At 35.1% G+C, this 16,348-nt stretch overlaps 1 protein-coding gene across 1 annotated transcript in view; it reads left to right on the top strand.

Moving 5' to 3' along the window:
* Positions 1-16,348, top strand: part of AP3B1 (adaptor related protein complex 3 subunit beta 1) — a 276,812-nt gene that overhangs the window by 191,042 nt on the left and 69,422 nt on the right. The window contains exons 21-22 of the mRNA XM_065875497.1: positions 2,792-2,864; positions 10,849-10,955. Coding sequence (XP_065731569.1) covers positions 2,792-2,864; positions 10,849-10,955 — 180 coding nt within the window. The remainder of the gene's footprint in view (positions 1-2,791; positions 2,865-10,848; positions 10,956-16,348) is intronic.

Here is a 16,348-nt window from a genome sequence, read left to right as displayed (position 1 = left end):
TTTGGAAATGTTGCTGTGTTGAGGTGTATAATCGAATACCATGGAAACAAATGGAGATTTGAGGATGATGAATTGATAACTAGGTATTTTTGTAGTGAGATTTTAAGATCAGTTACTGTTGTCCTTATAAAAGTCTAATACGGTCACTCAGCTGTTAAAAACCTAATCATCTGTTTAAAAAAATATACAAAAACAAATTGTCTATCTTTCTGCCTGATCTCTTCTCAAGTACTAATACAATGGAAACAGTGGGTGATCTGTCAGTATGTTTGGTTTGTCAGTGATGGTTTTGTATAAATATTGGGAGGGTAAGAAATAAAATTCACACAGTAAAATATGATTTCATCTGCCTTTTCTCTGCAGCTCCATGGCTCGTGCTGCGGTGTGAAATTCTCATTTTACACACTTTGCAGGCGGAGCACATGAATTATGCATTGAGCAAGAAAAATCTCCTGCCTCAAGTCCTATATGCATTTACCCAGGTTCTGTCTCTATTACCAAGATGAATTGCAAATGGAGAAATATTTGATGGAATAGGGCTCTTAACTTCTTTGTTTAGAATTCAGATTTTTATTTTTATAGTAGATCCTTTAAATATGAACATGTTTTGAACTTACTGTGGATTTTTTTAAATGAAAAATGAAATATAAGAGAGGAATGCCAAACACATCACGAGGCTTTTTATAGCCTTGATTTGGAATGCAAGGCTTTTTCAGTTCGGTAGAAATGACCATTATCTATTGCTAATGTTGTATTTCAATCGCTGGTTATTTGCTTTACTCAGAAAGTCAATGAAATTCTGTCCTTTTGAGAGCCTTTTTTCTTTTTGTTTTAGGCTTCTAATAAGAGATTATGCCAGTTTCACATGCAGCTCTGTCCTGTGTTGTATGTGACCTGATGTGTGTTTAATAGATATTGTTACACACTCCTGGCTGTGAAGTAGAAAATAAGGTATATAGACTTGCTCCAGCTTTAACTTTGTCTTGATTTGATAGATTTCTTATCTTTCAGGTGGGGAGGTTACATTTCCATAAAGACTGTCATGCACCATTGCAGCTTATAGGAAGCTACACCCATTGTGCTCAGCATAGCATTCTGATAAGTCACATGGTGATAAACTTTTTGTTATATGTTCTTTCTTCACAGGAATGTTATTCTTGTTGAGATGGCATATTCATTCTGAACCTGTTTCTGTCACTTGCAACTTTTACATTTCAGCTTCAAAACTAACATTTTTTTCCCCAATCCTAGAAATTGTTATTTATTTCAGGTATGGAGAGAGGGGCAAACATTATTTGTTTTGTTTTTAAATAACGAATGAATATTAAAGCCCACCTAGATGCTTTGGAGTTTTCAGTGGCAGAAATAAATATTTTGAAGAAGAAAATCAATGCTGATGTTTTTAGTAATGTGTATTATTGTATGATCCTTGAAAATAATTTTTCTTTATATTGACATAAGGGAAAAAAGAAGCAGGACTTAAAATCATTTAAAAATGTTACCTGATGTATTATTTGATGTATTGCTTTTGTTCATGTATATGCACTGTTGTAAGAGCTCTAAACCATGTAGACTTTAAATGATGGTAAAGTACACTTTGCTTTAGTGATACCTTTCTGCTGTTAGAGGAATACTTCAAAAATATTTGTAATAATTTACACTAACAATAAGATATAAACTCCTTTGGTAGATTACAAGTTATCTGAAGGCAGGGACTAGACTGTCTTGGCTGTGTTACTTCCACTGCTTAGCACAGAATCTGTTAAAAATTCTATACACATGTATTGAATGAATGAATGATTGAATAAGTGAACAAAAATGTTTTGGCAAAAAAGTTTTGGCCTTCAATTTGAGAGGTTTAATGTAAAAAAAAGAAGTACACATTATAAAGGTGTCGGTGACCCAGATACATCTGTTTAATACCCTAATCCTGTTGGTCTTTAATTGTTTATAATACTACTCAGTACTGTGCCTTATTTTTTCTTTTCTTTCTTTTTTTAAGGTTACGCATCTTTTCTGAATCTCTAACCGAACTGTGAATACCTCAGGCTTAGGGATCTAGTCCATGGGTATCCACATTTCAAAAATATAGTAGACTGAATAAGCACATTTGTGGTGGAGGAAGCCCTAACTATGTGCAGAAATGGTTGAGTACTTAGTCTCCCCAAAGGAAAACAGAAAAGAAAGTAAATGAATTCTTTTCAACCCTAAAGAGCAAGAGCCTGAAAATATCATTTATAGATTTTAACGAATACCTTTGGCAAAAGAAGTCTGATGCAACCCAGTGTTGAAATATAAAGTACCTAGTACAATGCCTGTCACAAACTACATCTCAGAAAGGCTAATCTATCACAAGCCCATTGACAATTTCAGAGCTAAGCGTGTATTGTTCAAGCATTTCTTTTTCTTAAATCAACTTGTTTAAAAATTATTTTCGAGAATGTTTGTACATTTTCTACCAAAGAGCCACATTAGATTTTTATGTTAGCAAAAAGTTGTCAGATTATAAAATTTACTTTTAAATTTTCTTCTGAAGGTCTTTTTTAATCTCTAAATAAAAAATATTTTAAAATAACAGCTTGCATGGTGGAGAAGAAATACCACGTGCCAACTAAAATAAAAATTTTGATTCAAAAAAACATTTCACATAACCATATAGAAGCTTAATTTGATTTTTTTCCCCCTTGGAAGACTAAGCAAAGGAAAAAATGTTTGTTTTGAAATGTTAAAAACTACTTTATAGATTTTTTAACTAGAACATGTGATAAATGAAATACTTCTTATTTTGTAGGAGAAAGAAAACAAAACAAAGCAAGATAGAAATCCTCTTACCAAAGATGTTTCACTTCTAGATCTAGATGATTGTAAGTATTGAAACTTAAATTTTTTCTTCTGTACTTAGTATTTTTCATTTTTATAGTATCTTTCATTTACATGTCTCAAAATAAATCAAAAACTATTATGAAAGACTTATAGATGTGATTAGGTAAGAAAATTTAAAAAGTTATTTCTATTAGTATTTTTTTCCATCATTCAGTATATCAGTTTTGTATCACCTGAATAAATATAATTGGTCAAATAAAAGTGCACCAAATTCATTTTAAGATTTTTTGCTTTAGTAATTTATACTTGCTTTAGTGAGTGATTATCTGTATCTCACAACTTCTACATTTTTAAATGTTGATTGTGGAGATCAAGACATCTAATTTAAGGAAGTAGAGAATTAGGAATGTAATTGGAAATGTAAAGGACACCACCGTCTTCTACTTGCCACACTTAGGGTGGGAACAGAAACGAGTACAAACCTTTTGGAATACAGTGTAATTTATACGTATCAATATTTTAACTGCAAAAAATCCTTGTCCCAGCAAATTTACTTCTAAGAACTTAGAATCCTACAGATATGCCCACCCAGTATGCAAAGATGTATATTCAGCTCCCTTTAAATTCTCCTGCATTGTGAGAAAGAGATAGAACTAACTTTGTTGGTAGGTAGCTTTTGCATTAGAGGAAGAGTAACAACACATGAGATTTCTGAATATTAAACTACTGTCATTTTGCAATATAGTTTTCCTATGCTAGAGGTGAGTTACATATTTATGTCTTACTCTTTCGTAGAGCTGTTCTATTTATATTGTTTACCTGGCCTATTTCCAATAGTCATGGCAAATTCCTACTGTAGAGAAATTAAAATATATAATACTGAGAAATACTTAACAGAGAAATTAGAGATAAAATTGGAGCCAAATTTGAATAATTTTATACCTGTTGGCAAAGATGTTAAAATTTACATCATTTCTCACCTCCTGGCTAAGATTTTTAAAGTAACGTCCAGTATTGTTAAGGTTTGGAGAAGCAGGCACCCTACATTTGTTTTTCATAGGCATATAAATAGGTGCAGTTTTTTGAAGTCGTTTGAGCAATATCTATCAAAACTTAAATTCCACACACCTTTTGACCTAGCATTTCTTTTCTAGGAATTTATACTATAGATAAACTAGCAAAATCAGATCTTCCATCCTTGTTTTAGACTCTTCAACTTAATGGCTTAATTTTACACTTAAAGTCCATATTCCTAGGTTTCTAAGACCTTAGGTGATCTGACTCCTGCCTACCTCTTATCCATACTGTTCCTTTGCATTTCTGAAATATGCTAGGCTCATTCTTGCCAAGGGCCTTTGTTCTGCTGTTTTCCCTGCTAAGAACACTTCTTCCAGATCTTCTGATGGCAAGCTGCTTCTTATCTTTCAAATCTCAGCTCAAAAGTCACCTTCTCTTACACACTTCACAAGTCACTCTTGATTGTCTTCGTGGCATTTTTCACTATATGAAATTATCTTAACTATTTGTATTACTTGTTTATTGTCTGTCTTGCTCACTGTTATTCCTAGTACCTAGAACAACACCTGGCAGATAGTGGGTACCCAGTAAATATTTGTTGAATTAATAAAGTATGCAAAGGTATGTATAGAAATTTCATTGCAGCATTATTTTTACAGCAGCATCCTGAAAATAAACGAAATGTCTACCAGTAGTCTAATACAACCATTAAGAAAAGTGAGACAAATCTTTATATGCTAGTTATGTTATTATATGTATGAAACATTATAAGTTAAAAGTAAGACACATGTAGAGTATGACTCCACTTATGTAAAAAAGGAGGAAAAGAGGAACTGTATCCTGCACACAAACACAAATATGATTGTACATCGTATATTTCTGGAAGGCTACAGAAGAAATACTTAACAGTGATAGCTCTGGCCTCTTTGGGATATAAGACTAAATCAGGGACAGAGGAGAGAAAAATACTTTTACTTTGTATCTTTCTGTGACAATGAATATTTTACATTTATATGTGAAGTTTAAGTTTTAAATTGTAAAATAACAACAGTCAGGCATATTTAAAATGGAATTAAGAGGAAAGGTTACAAGGTATTAGAGTGCACCAGTTCCTTTTCTCCTTGAATTTGACGCTGGATTTCCTGACAGCTAAAGAAAAAAGAGAAAATTGTAAAATGATACAATTTTTATTATTTGATTCTTTTTAAAGCTTTTTTATAATATATAGAAACAAAGTTTTCTTAAATATTAAGTTTAAGAATTTAAATATAAGATTTTCATTTTAAGGGAAATTTCATCCTAACTTATATTTAACTCAACTTAGGGTATATTTCTGTTTGATTTTAATACCCGAGAACTATTTATTTTAAAGTCTTTTGTAATCTTGCATTTGTCAGAAATGACACTTGAAACTTTTTTTTTGTTTTGGTCAATTTAACAAATGTTTGTGGATTGTCTGATAAGTGCAAGGTACTTTGCTAGGTGCTAGAACAGACGAATAGAATTTAGTCATACTCTTCCAGAGACTAGAATCTAGTAAGAGACATAGATACCTGAGCTAGTAGCTATTATGTAAGAGAGATAATAGAGCTGCAAAGTATGGTTAAAATATGAGGAAAGAGACAAAAACCAATTAACAAGCTAAAAGGCCTTCTGGAAGAAGCTTAAAGATAAAAATAAGTGGAGTGTTGTGGGAGAAAAGAATTGTTGATGATGGTTCCTAAAACACTGACTTCGTTATGTGCTACTTACTAGCCTACAATAGTTCTCCACTGTCCATGGCAAGCAGTTTGTTGATCAAAACTGAAAAGTCACTCTCCAGCGGCTTGAGTTCTCTGCTGTGAGAATTAGATTAATTTTGAAGGAGAGGCAGACACACTTCTTACATTTTATCTAGTCGTAATCCACAGAGTTGTTTTGTTCAGTACACACTGCATGCCAGGAGGACTGCAAGTCCTCAATTTATCTATGTCTTCATTCAGAAAATGTTTATTGAACACTTGCTATGATCTAGGTAATCTGCTATATACTAGAGATTCTAAATGGGCGTAACATTGTCCCTCCCCACGGAACTCTCCAGGCGTCATGGGAGAAACAGATAAGTCAGCCCTTAGATTACCACATTATAAATTAAATGAGAAAGAGATATGCACAGAATGCTGTTAGGTATTGGGGTACCTAACCCACCTAGCTGTAGCAGGATGTAACAGTGGAGCTGAGTATAAGTAAGAATTAGTCAAGCAGTTGGGGAGGCAAGAGAAGAAAGTGAGGAGAAAAAAGACATGGAGGAGGGAAAGAGCTTGCTACTACCTGAAATAATCATCATCTCTCTCTAAGGAGGCAGTATAGTTAGCAACCCTGGCAATAAATTGGCTCTACTGTAAAACAGTTCTGTGATTTTAAATAAGTAACTTGATATTTCCTTGCTGCATCTGTTGAGGGGGTGTTATCAGAAGCACAGGCATTAGTCCTGGCCTGCCCTTTAATCAGTTAAGTGAGTTAATTTGTCTCATTTATTCATTTGTAAAATGAAAAAAGAATGGCTGAAAAGTTTCTACAGTATCTTTAGATTTTGAAATTATATGACTCTGTTTCATGGGGTCAGTTGATAATACATTAGAAAATATTTATAGTAGGAGAATATACGGCCTAACAGTAGATAGGCTTAGTGACAGAAATACACCTTATTTTTTCCAGACATAGTTTATATTTCTGAAAATTAAAATATCTTTTAGTACCTCATACCATGTGGTTGGTCTCAGTTGGATAAAGCAGCAGCATCATATCCTGGCATCCTTTTATAGGAAATATAAACCTATGTAATTACACTATTAGTACAACTAACTGAAGTCTTTTTAAAATTTTATCAGCCAACAGTAATCATGCCACAAATAAGTCTTATGATCTGTGATGTCATACTGTTGAATAAACTGTAGTAGAGGCAGTAGAGTGGAGTGGCTAAGAGGACAGTGGAGCTAGATTGAGTTTGAATCCCATTTCTATTATTTACTAGCTGTGTGACCTTGGGCAAGTTACTTTATCTCTCTGTGCTTTAGTTGCTTTATGTATAAAATTGGGATAATAGTAATACTTATTAGGAATATTAAGAGGATTAAATGAGTTGATAAATGTAAAAGTAATTAAAACTGTGCTTGGCACATGATGAACATTATATTGATATGAGTTAGCTGTAATGGAGATGATGATGACACCACAGCAGCAAATTACATTTAAAAAGTTAAATAACTTCATATTAAACCATTATATATTATAATGGTTATATATATTATATATATATATAACCATTATAATGGTTATATATATATATATAATATATATAACCATTATATATTAAAAGTTTTACTGAAATTTTAAAGCAGAACAATTGTATAATTACTTTATTAAATATACTTTAGTAAAGAAAGTGTTTTGTAGAAAGTTTTTTGTTTGTTTTTGTTTGTTTGTTTGTTTTGCGGTACGCGGGCCTCTCACTGTTGTGGCCTCTCCCGTTGCGGAGCCCAGGCTCCGGACGCGCAGGCTCAGCGGCCATAGCTCACGGGCCTAGCCACTCCGCGGCATGTGGGATCCTCCCAGACCAGGGCACGAACCCATGTCCCCTGCATCGGCAGGCGGACTCTAAACCACTGCGCCACCAGGGAAGCCCCTGTAGAAAGTTTTAAAAAGAAAAGAAAATGGGTTACCATTCTGACAAATCAGCTCAGATTCTTTTCATGGGCAAATCCCTTTCCCTCCAGATTGGATTGTACTGAGGTACTGTTTCATTATTTGCTTCTTTCTGTTTTTATTGTGCACATTCCTTTCCTTGCCATACATATTCTTTAACAACTTCATTTTTAATGACTGCATGGTTATCCTTTATGTTGTTGTAATAAATTCTATTTAACAAGTTTACTGTTGTTGGAAATTAAACTGTTGTTTAATTAACTACTATTGTTTCCATTTTTACTGTCATAAGCAGTGAACAACACACATCTTCATAAATGTATTATTGCATTATCTCCATGACTCTATCCTTAAGATAAATTCCCAGGAGTAGAATTGCTGGGAAAAAGGCTTTGAAGAATTCTACTGTCTAAAATTGCCTTTCACAAAGTTGGTACCAACTTACACAGTAGTAATATGAGAGTGCCAGATTCCTTTTACCCTTACCAGTCTGGATTTTGTATTTAAAAATTGCCTTTGCCAATTTGATAGGTGGAAATGTTATCTAATTTTAATTTGTATGCCATGTTATTTAAAAAAAAAACTACATAGAGTCATTTTGTTTCTTACACATTAAGTTGCCACAGTCAACTGGCTGCAGAATCCAATTTAGGATAAACCTTCAGTGCCAGCTTTTATCTTGCCAGACCTGTTAACAGGTGTGTAATCATTTGTTTAATGCCAGAGCTTCTGCCTTCTGAAATGATACTAAAAGTTTGTCTGTTTTTTTTTTTTTTAAGAGTCAAGCTTACCTTTGGTGTGAATTTTTCTTCTCTTGTCTTTTTCTTCTCTATGTCTTTAGCCAAGCTAGAGTTGAAATCAGAGGCTATTTCTTACTCAATTTTTATTCCTTATATGATCATCTAATATTTTGGATGGATGGATAGACAAACAAATGAACAAACATGCACTTAGAACCCACCAGAAAAGTTACATGTTGCATGGAAAGGCAACACATTTTGATTCAATTAGAAGATCCAATCTCTAGTCCTATAGTGGTTCTACCATTCACTTGTTTCATGATTCTTGCAAGTTTTAATCTCCCTGTGCCTCAGTTTGCAATGTCTTTATATAAATGCCCTTTCTGCCTGCTCACTACCATTATCTTACTTTAGTCCTTGTGACATCATGCCTAAACTATTGTAAATTCCTCCTCACTGCCAGCCCGAGTGCTCTTTCCAGTTCTTCAGCCTGTCTCTTACACTGGCCTCTGGCTAATCATCCTGCAGTACCATATGTCATATCATTCCTCTTCTTGGTAGATTTTTAACAGTTCTCCTTGGTGTATAGGATAAATCCAACCCCCTTAGCTTTACAATTCCCCACCTCTCACTCAGCCTTTGTTTACATGATCTCATTCAGTAACTAACCAGCTTCAGTAAGTAACCAGCTTCTTCCTTTCCTCTTATTTGAATGCTACCCTTACTTAAAAACTGGGCTTCATTCCCTCTTACTCACCAAGCCTTCTCTTACCACCCTATCCCCATTGATTCTTTTTTTCTTTCCGATTCCCTATGGCACTTGCTAATTGTTAGTGGTTTTCAACATATGTCTAAGGAGACCTGGGCATTTGTAGCAGTGCTTCACACTAAGGGCATACTCCTTTAGGAGTGCAAGGGAGCAACCAATGGCTCCACTCCCTCCTCCACCCAGTCTCCACTCTGCTTTTTGTATTGTGTATGTTGAGATTTTATTTAAGATTTCCTTTGAAATTTTTCTTTTTTGGCAGTATCACTTATGGATTGTATTTTTTTTCTTCTTCAAGCATGAGTATCTTTTTTTTCCTCAGTTAGCTTTTAAGTCACTTGAAGACAAGGACTGTATCTTGAACTTCTTTTTCTCTCCCTTGCTCTCTTGTTCAAGAAATATTTATTGCTAACTTTATGAATTAACATTTGTTCTGCCTAGCTTACAAGATATTGTGAGACTAAAGTGAGAAAAAGATGCTTTGAAAAGTGATGTCATGTGAAGTAAACGTTACTCCCTTTATAGTATTGTTTTAGCGTGAGAACGTGTTGGAAGCTAAAACTTTTTCTACATTTGAATTTTATTTCATTTGACAAACAGTTGAGCAATTACTAAGCACTAAAAATTAATGTGTCAAAGTCTGCTCACACAGACCAGTAGAAATGAAAATATGTAAAGACACAAATTTGTATTACAAGAGAAGTATGGTTGTAGAAGTGTGTCCAAGTACATCTGTGGAACAAATGAGGCACATATAAGCTGTGTTTAAGTGAGTCAGGCTGTGCTTTCCCTCTAAGTGGTATCTTACTGGGTAGAAGTTGCAAGGTGAGCAAGGCAAAGACGTACCTTCTAGGCAGAGGGAATACGATATACAAGGTTCAGACATGAAACAAGATCTTGGGAACTCTTATTTGGTAGAACTAGAACATAGGAGTGGCTGATGAAATTGGAGATGAAATTGGCTAGACCTGCCCAGTATGGTGGCCACTGGCCACATGTAGCTATTTAAATTAATTAAAATTTTAAATGCAGTTCTTTGGTCATACTAACCACATTTCAAAAGCACATTCAGTATGTGCGCTAGTGGCCATCATGTTGGACGTACAGCCACAGAACATTTCCATCATCACAGAAAGTTCTATTGGACAGTGCAGAGCTAGATCATAGAGGACCTTGCGCATTTAATTAAGGAGTTGGACTTTTATCATGTAGGCAATTGTGAGCCTTTGAAGAGTCTTAAGCAAGGGAGTAACATGATCAGATTTGCATTTACAAAAGATTTTCAAATTTTTTTTAGAATCAAACATTTCTATCTAGCGCATAGCTTTTGCTGACAAAGTATAATTAGAAGGGAATTAGGTAGTCTGGGCCCCTTATAATTATTACAGTGGAGAATAAAATAGAGAAAGGATTTAATAAGCACCCTTTTAAGACTTATAACTCAACTGGAGAACTCTCTTGAAAGCTATAGTTATTTTTACATTAGTCTGAAAAAATGTTTCTTTACCTTCCTCTTTTAGTGAAGTCACTGGGTGATTAATGTTAGTGATAATGTTAGGTGATAAAAATTTTCAAAAACTATTACTCAAGATATTTATATTCTTATTTTGTTATAGGATTTGCCATTATGTTTTGAAAGCTAAGACTAACTGCCATGACTTGATAATAACTTGACTAAATCAAGATGTTAAATAGAATTGTCATAGATTTATTCATCAAAGTAATTTAATTAGATTTACTAGCAAAATTAAAATGTTGCTTTTAGTAATATGAATTAAATTTTCATGCACATTTGCTAATTTGAGCCTTTTCTTATAGTTAACCCAGTGTCCACTCCAGTTGCACGTCCCACCCCAGCTCTTTCTCCAAGCTTGATAGCTGATCTTGAAGGTTTAAACTTGTCAGCTTCTTCATCAGTCATCAGTGTAAGTAATTTTCAAAATACATTAGCTCAGTTTTCAAGTGATGCCATTGCATCTTTTTTATTAAAATGCAAATAATTGAAGTAGATTCTTAGTCTCAAACAGTTCTTCCTCTAACAAGTCTGTTTCAAATCTGGCCTTTTAATTTTGTGAACATTTTTTATCTTTTTAAAAAAATTTTTATTAGAGTATAGTTCATTTAAATGTTGTGTTAGTTTCAGGTGTACAGCAAAGTGAATCAGTTATACATATATCCTTTAATTTGTTCTGTCCAAACCATTATCATCTCAATTTACTTCTCTTTGTTATCCACATTTACTTATCATGTGTACACTTTTCTCTGGTACTGTTATATATCTCTAACATACAAGGGTTCTTTTCCACATTGAATTAGTTTATATACATAGATTCTGCCATAAAAATTGTTGTCTACATTAACAGACTTTCATTCCCATAATTATTCTATTCCTACGACACGATTCTTTTATCATAGGCTACTAAAAATACCTGACTGTTTTCATTTAAAAATTCAATATTGTATTTCTCTTTACATTATCTTCATACATTTATTTACATGCCTTGGTGTCTCTCAAAAAATTCTTTAATGTTACTTATGGGGTATGACTTGGAATGAGGCAAGAGGCTTGCCTATCTCAAAATAATGCCAAAACCATCAGCCTGTCATCGTATCTGAAACTGTAATAATCTTTTTTGTGTTAGCATTATATATCCACCGACCTTTCACTCTAAATCAAGCATGTTGCCTAAGATGCATAATCTGTCTATATGCTTGACCTCCTATTAATTTGATGTCGGAAATCTGACAAACTAAGAGATAGAACAGTAAGTTCTGATGGGCACACAGGTAGCTTGAATAGATCTGGTGTATCAGTGGTTCCCAGGGCTGGTAGGGCATTGCAGGGTACATGATTGGTGATCTGAGCTGCCAGGGAACATAGAGCTGCTTCTGCCAGGGGTAAGAAAGAAGAGTACCTAATTCTTGCACAGCGTTACAAAAAAATTCCCCCTTCAAAGCAAATGTGATATCAGGGCTGTGCAACGAAATACTCAAAAGACCTACATGCATTTCTCTTCAGCTTTGATCAGCTCAGTCAGAAAGTATAGGCAAAAACTCTTAAGCTTATAATGTTTTTCAGTTGTAGAACGTGATTATCTCTTGACTGCTCAGAAATGAGTATGAACAGTATTTGGGATTTTAGTTTGTCCTTCTTGTTGCTAAAAGGAAAAGACACATTGGAAGAGATGGGGGGAAAGCAGTAAAGTCTTTCATTTATTTAAGTAATAAATATTTATTGAGCATTTGTAGTAGGCTGTAAAGAGAAAGTGGTAATCAAAAAATCTATAGTGAAGCATAGTTAGTCTTTGAGGGGAAAGGAGGCCCCTAAAACGTTGGGAGACAATAAGGTCTGAATAACTTGGGTTTGATATCAGATGACCAGGATGCAGATCCCTGCTTTGCCACTTACTAGCTTTGTGACCTTGGGCAAATTGGTAAGTAACTTTTCTGCACCTCAGTTTCCTATGAATATAATATCTACCTCACAGGATTCTTGCGAGATTAATGAGATAATAAATGTGAAGCTCTTACAACAGTGACTGGCACGTTGTCATCACTCAGTAAATATTAGCTAATATTTTTGGAAGTGATATGATATGTGATAATGGACCCTGAGTAGACTCTTATAGTTTATTAGCTGTAAGAAGAATACAGTTGAGATTAGAAAAGCTTGTAGTAAGTTTTCATTCATCACAGAGTAATTGAAGGATTCACCTTTTTATCCTAAAGAAAACATTTATTGGGATGGTCTCTTCAAAGGAAAATAAAAGCACTCTATCCAAAGAGTATGCAAAAAAAGAAGTCAGAGACTTCCCTGGTGGCACAGTGGTTAAGAATCTGCCTGCCAGTGCAGGGGACATGGGTTTGAGCCTTGGTCCGGGAAGATCCCACATGCTGCGGAGCAACTAAGCCTGTGCGCCACAACTACTGAGCCTGTGCTCTAGAGCCCACGAGCCACAACTACTGAGCCCACGTGCCACAGCTACTGAAGCCTGTGCGCCTAGAGCCCATGCTCCGCAACAAGACAAGCCACTGCAATGAGAAGCCCGCGCACCGCAACAAAGAGTAGCCCCTGCTTGCCACAACTAGAGAAAGCCTGTGCGCAGCAATGAAGACCCAATGCAGCCAAAAATAAATAAATTTATTTATTTAAAAAGAACTGCCAAGTGAAGAGAATCACAACATTCATCCCCAAAAGCTAACAAAATGATCAAGCAAGTAGTAGTAATAAGAATGGCAACCAGAAATTCACCAGCAACAGTCAAATAAGGAAACAGTTAGAACTTTAAACAAAGAAAAAAGTGGAACTTTGAAAAGTAGAACCTGTAGAGATAAATTGAATATTCTGGTACAGAATGTTGTGACTCCTGATCTCACCTCCAGCTCTCAAAATGGTACTTTAAAAAGACGAATCAGGGGCTTCCCTGGTGGCGCAGTGGTTGAGAGTCCACCTGCCGATGCAGGGGACATGGGTTCGTGCCCCGGTCCGGGAGGATCCCACATGCCGTGGAGTGGCTGGGCCCGTGGGCCATGGCTGCTGAGCCTGCGCGTCCGGAGCCTGTGCTCCACGGCGGGAAAGGCCACAATAGTGAGAGGCCCGTGTACCAAAAGACAAGTCAGCCAAATTGTAAGTTTTCTCATTATGTGTACAAATTTAGAAAGAAGTAGACTAAAGACATCAGAGGAAATAAAAGTCCTCAAAAATTAAAACCCCCAATAATGGTATGGGACCTCAACAAATATAGGGGTCTTTTGGATCCTAAATTAAATTTAGGATCCAAAGATGGGTACATCCACGATTTAAAAATCAACATGTTGCCCTAATTCAATAGAAAGAAGAAATAAAAGTAATTTATAATACATAGTACATTGATACATAAATACTTGACCACGACTACATTATAAATGTAGTGAAGTAGTTAAATGATGCTGGTGGCCATAAATGCAAATTGATAGAGGTGTATTATTGTATTAGCAACTCAAATACCATGGGTCGTGGTATAACATAATTTTCCAAAACATCAAACAGTTTTTCTGGTAGTTATTCCTGGAAAATTGAGTACATTAAAACCATGCAATGACCCACCCCACCCCCCAAAAAAACTACTTTGTACTGGTATGGAAAGTGTTCTAGGACCAGGTGAACAGGTTTTCACCTCATGAATGTCCAACCAGACATTTGAAAGTTGTGAGGAACGTGGTACAATTTTTATTGGATGAGTCTGCCCTGTTCATTGTAGAGCATCTAGCATCCCTGGCTTTCACCCATTAAAGCTGGTAACATACTTTACTGTCCCTTCCGCCAGTCATGTGCCAACTGCAAACATTCAAAGCAGTTTAATATAGCAGTTAAAAGCACAGGCTCTTGAGCCAGACAGCCTGTGTTCAAATCAGAGCTCTGCCACTTTACAAAATGAGAGACCTTGGGTGGGTCATTTTACTTCTTGGTGCCTCCGATTTTTTCATCTGTAAAATAAAAATAATAATGCTACCTATCTCACAGAATTGTTGTTAGCGTTGAATGAATCAACATATATGAAATGCTTATAGCAGTACCTGATACATGTTAAACACTAAGGATTTCCTGATTTTTTTTTTTTTTAGAAGACATTGGAGGTAGGAGTTTATTAATTAATTAATTTATTTTTGCTGTGTTGGGTCTTCGTTTCTGTGCAAGGGCTTTCTCTAGTTGTGGCAAGCGGGGGCCACTCTTCATCGCGGTGTGCGGGCCTCTCACTATCGCGGCCTCTCTTGTTGCACAGCACAGACTCCAGACACGCAGGCTCAGTAGTTGTGGCTCACGGGCCTAGTTGCTCCGCGGCATGTGGGATCCTCCCAGATCAGGGCTCGAACCCGTGTCCCCTGCATTAGCAGGCAGATTCTCAACCACTGCGCCACCAGGGAAGCCCTAGAATAGTGTATAATCTTTAAGATGTTTTTATTAAATCTTTGAATGAGGTGGGAAAATGTGGTATAAAATTAAGTGGTGAAACAGAATCCAAAATATTACTTATTTTATCTCAATTTTATAAAATTGTATACTCACACTGTGCTTTTAAAATGTAAGGAAAATGAAAGAATAGAAGGAAGTGTGTTATACTGTTAACAGAGGTTTTCTGAGTGATGAGATTATGGATGATTTATATTCTTCTTTATATTTTTCAATATTTTCCAGAGTTTCTCTAGTCAAGGTGTAATATATATATTATCCTAAAAGCAGCCATTTTTTAATAGGGTAAGCATGTATATGAATGAGTAGGATTCCTTTTTATTGACATCTAATGTTTAATGTCTGTCTTTCTGAATCAATACTACTAATTATATTGAGCAAGTCATTTGGTTTTCTCAACTCTAAAATGATGGCAAGGTAGATCTCCATGTTTCCTTTTAACCCTAATATTCTGTGAATCTATGGAATTTTGAAGCAGTGAAATTAGTTATGCCGGGATGATTTGAACGTTCATGAAAATAAATAGATGAAACATTTTTTAGCTTATGTTATGACTTTTGTTTCATAGATGATTTTTATTTCAGTGAGTTATTAAGTTTATTTTCTTTATGAGTTTGGTACAATATGGGTAGGTTTTATTTTTTGAAATTACCAAAATATTTACAGTGAAATCCGAAAAACATTTCCTTTTTTCACACTAAATATTTTTCAAATGAAAAATTTCACTATTCGTTTTTACCCTTTGAATTGTATATTCAGAACACAGAGATTTTTAAAGCATAATTTCTAGTAAATATTATAATCATTGTAAGAAAAGGCCTTATTTTTTCAAACTGTGTGATACAGGTGACGTGTAAACACAGTATTTATTTCAGTCTTCCATGGGACTAATTGGCAATTGGCCTAGAGATGGCCAAAAATAAACATTTTAGTTCTTGCTATAGTGTTTCAGTGAACAAACTGAATTTTTAGTGAATTACTAGTGAATTTTTTTTACTAGATTATTGTTAGGCTAAGAGTTTCTAAATTGTTACATATCAAACCCCAGGAACTCAGAAATAGCAATCCTCAGAATATTAGGCTTCTGGAGAGGATGAGAAAAGAAGGGGAGGGAGAAAAGAAGGGGAGGGAGACCAAGTCTGATGCTGGAGAAGTATGTTGGTGACATACTGTCATGAGAAAATTATAGTAATGATTTCTTTTTCATGTGTTGGTACATATAGAAAAGTGGTAATACTTGTAGTGTGCTCTGGGGTAAACAGAGATGCTGCAGGAGATGGAAGGCAACCACCCCAGGAGCTCCAGTCACCACAGGTGCCACCTGACTTTTCTGAGGTTAATGGCAGAGGCAATAGCACAGCATACCTC

This window comes from Phocoena phocoena, chromosome 3 (assembly GCF_963924675.1).
Source record: "Phocoena phocoena chromosome 3, mPhoPho1.1, whole genome shotgun sequence".
Taxonomy (NCBI): domain Eukaryota; kingdom Metazoa; phylum Chordata; class Mammalia; order Artiodactyla; family Phocoenidae; genus Phocoena; species Phocoena phocoena.
This window is presented reverse-complemented; position numbering and strand designations above follow the sequence as displayed.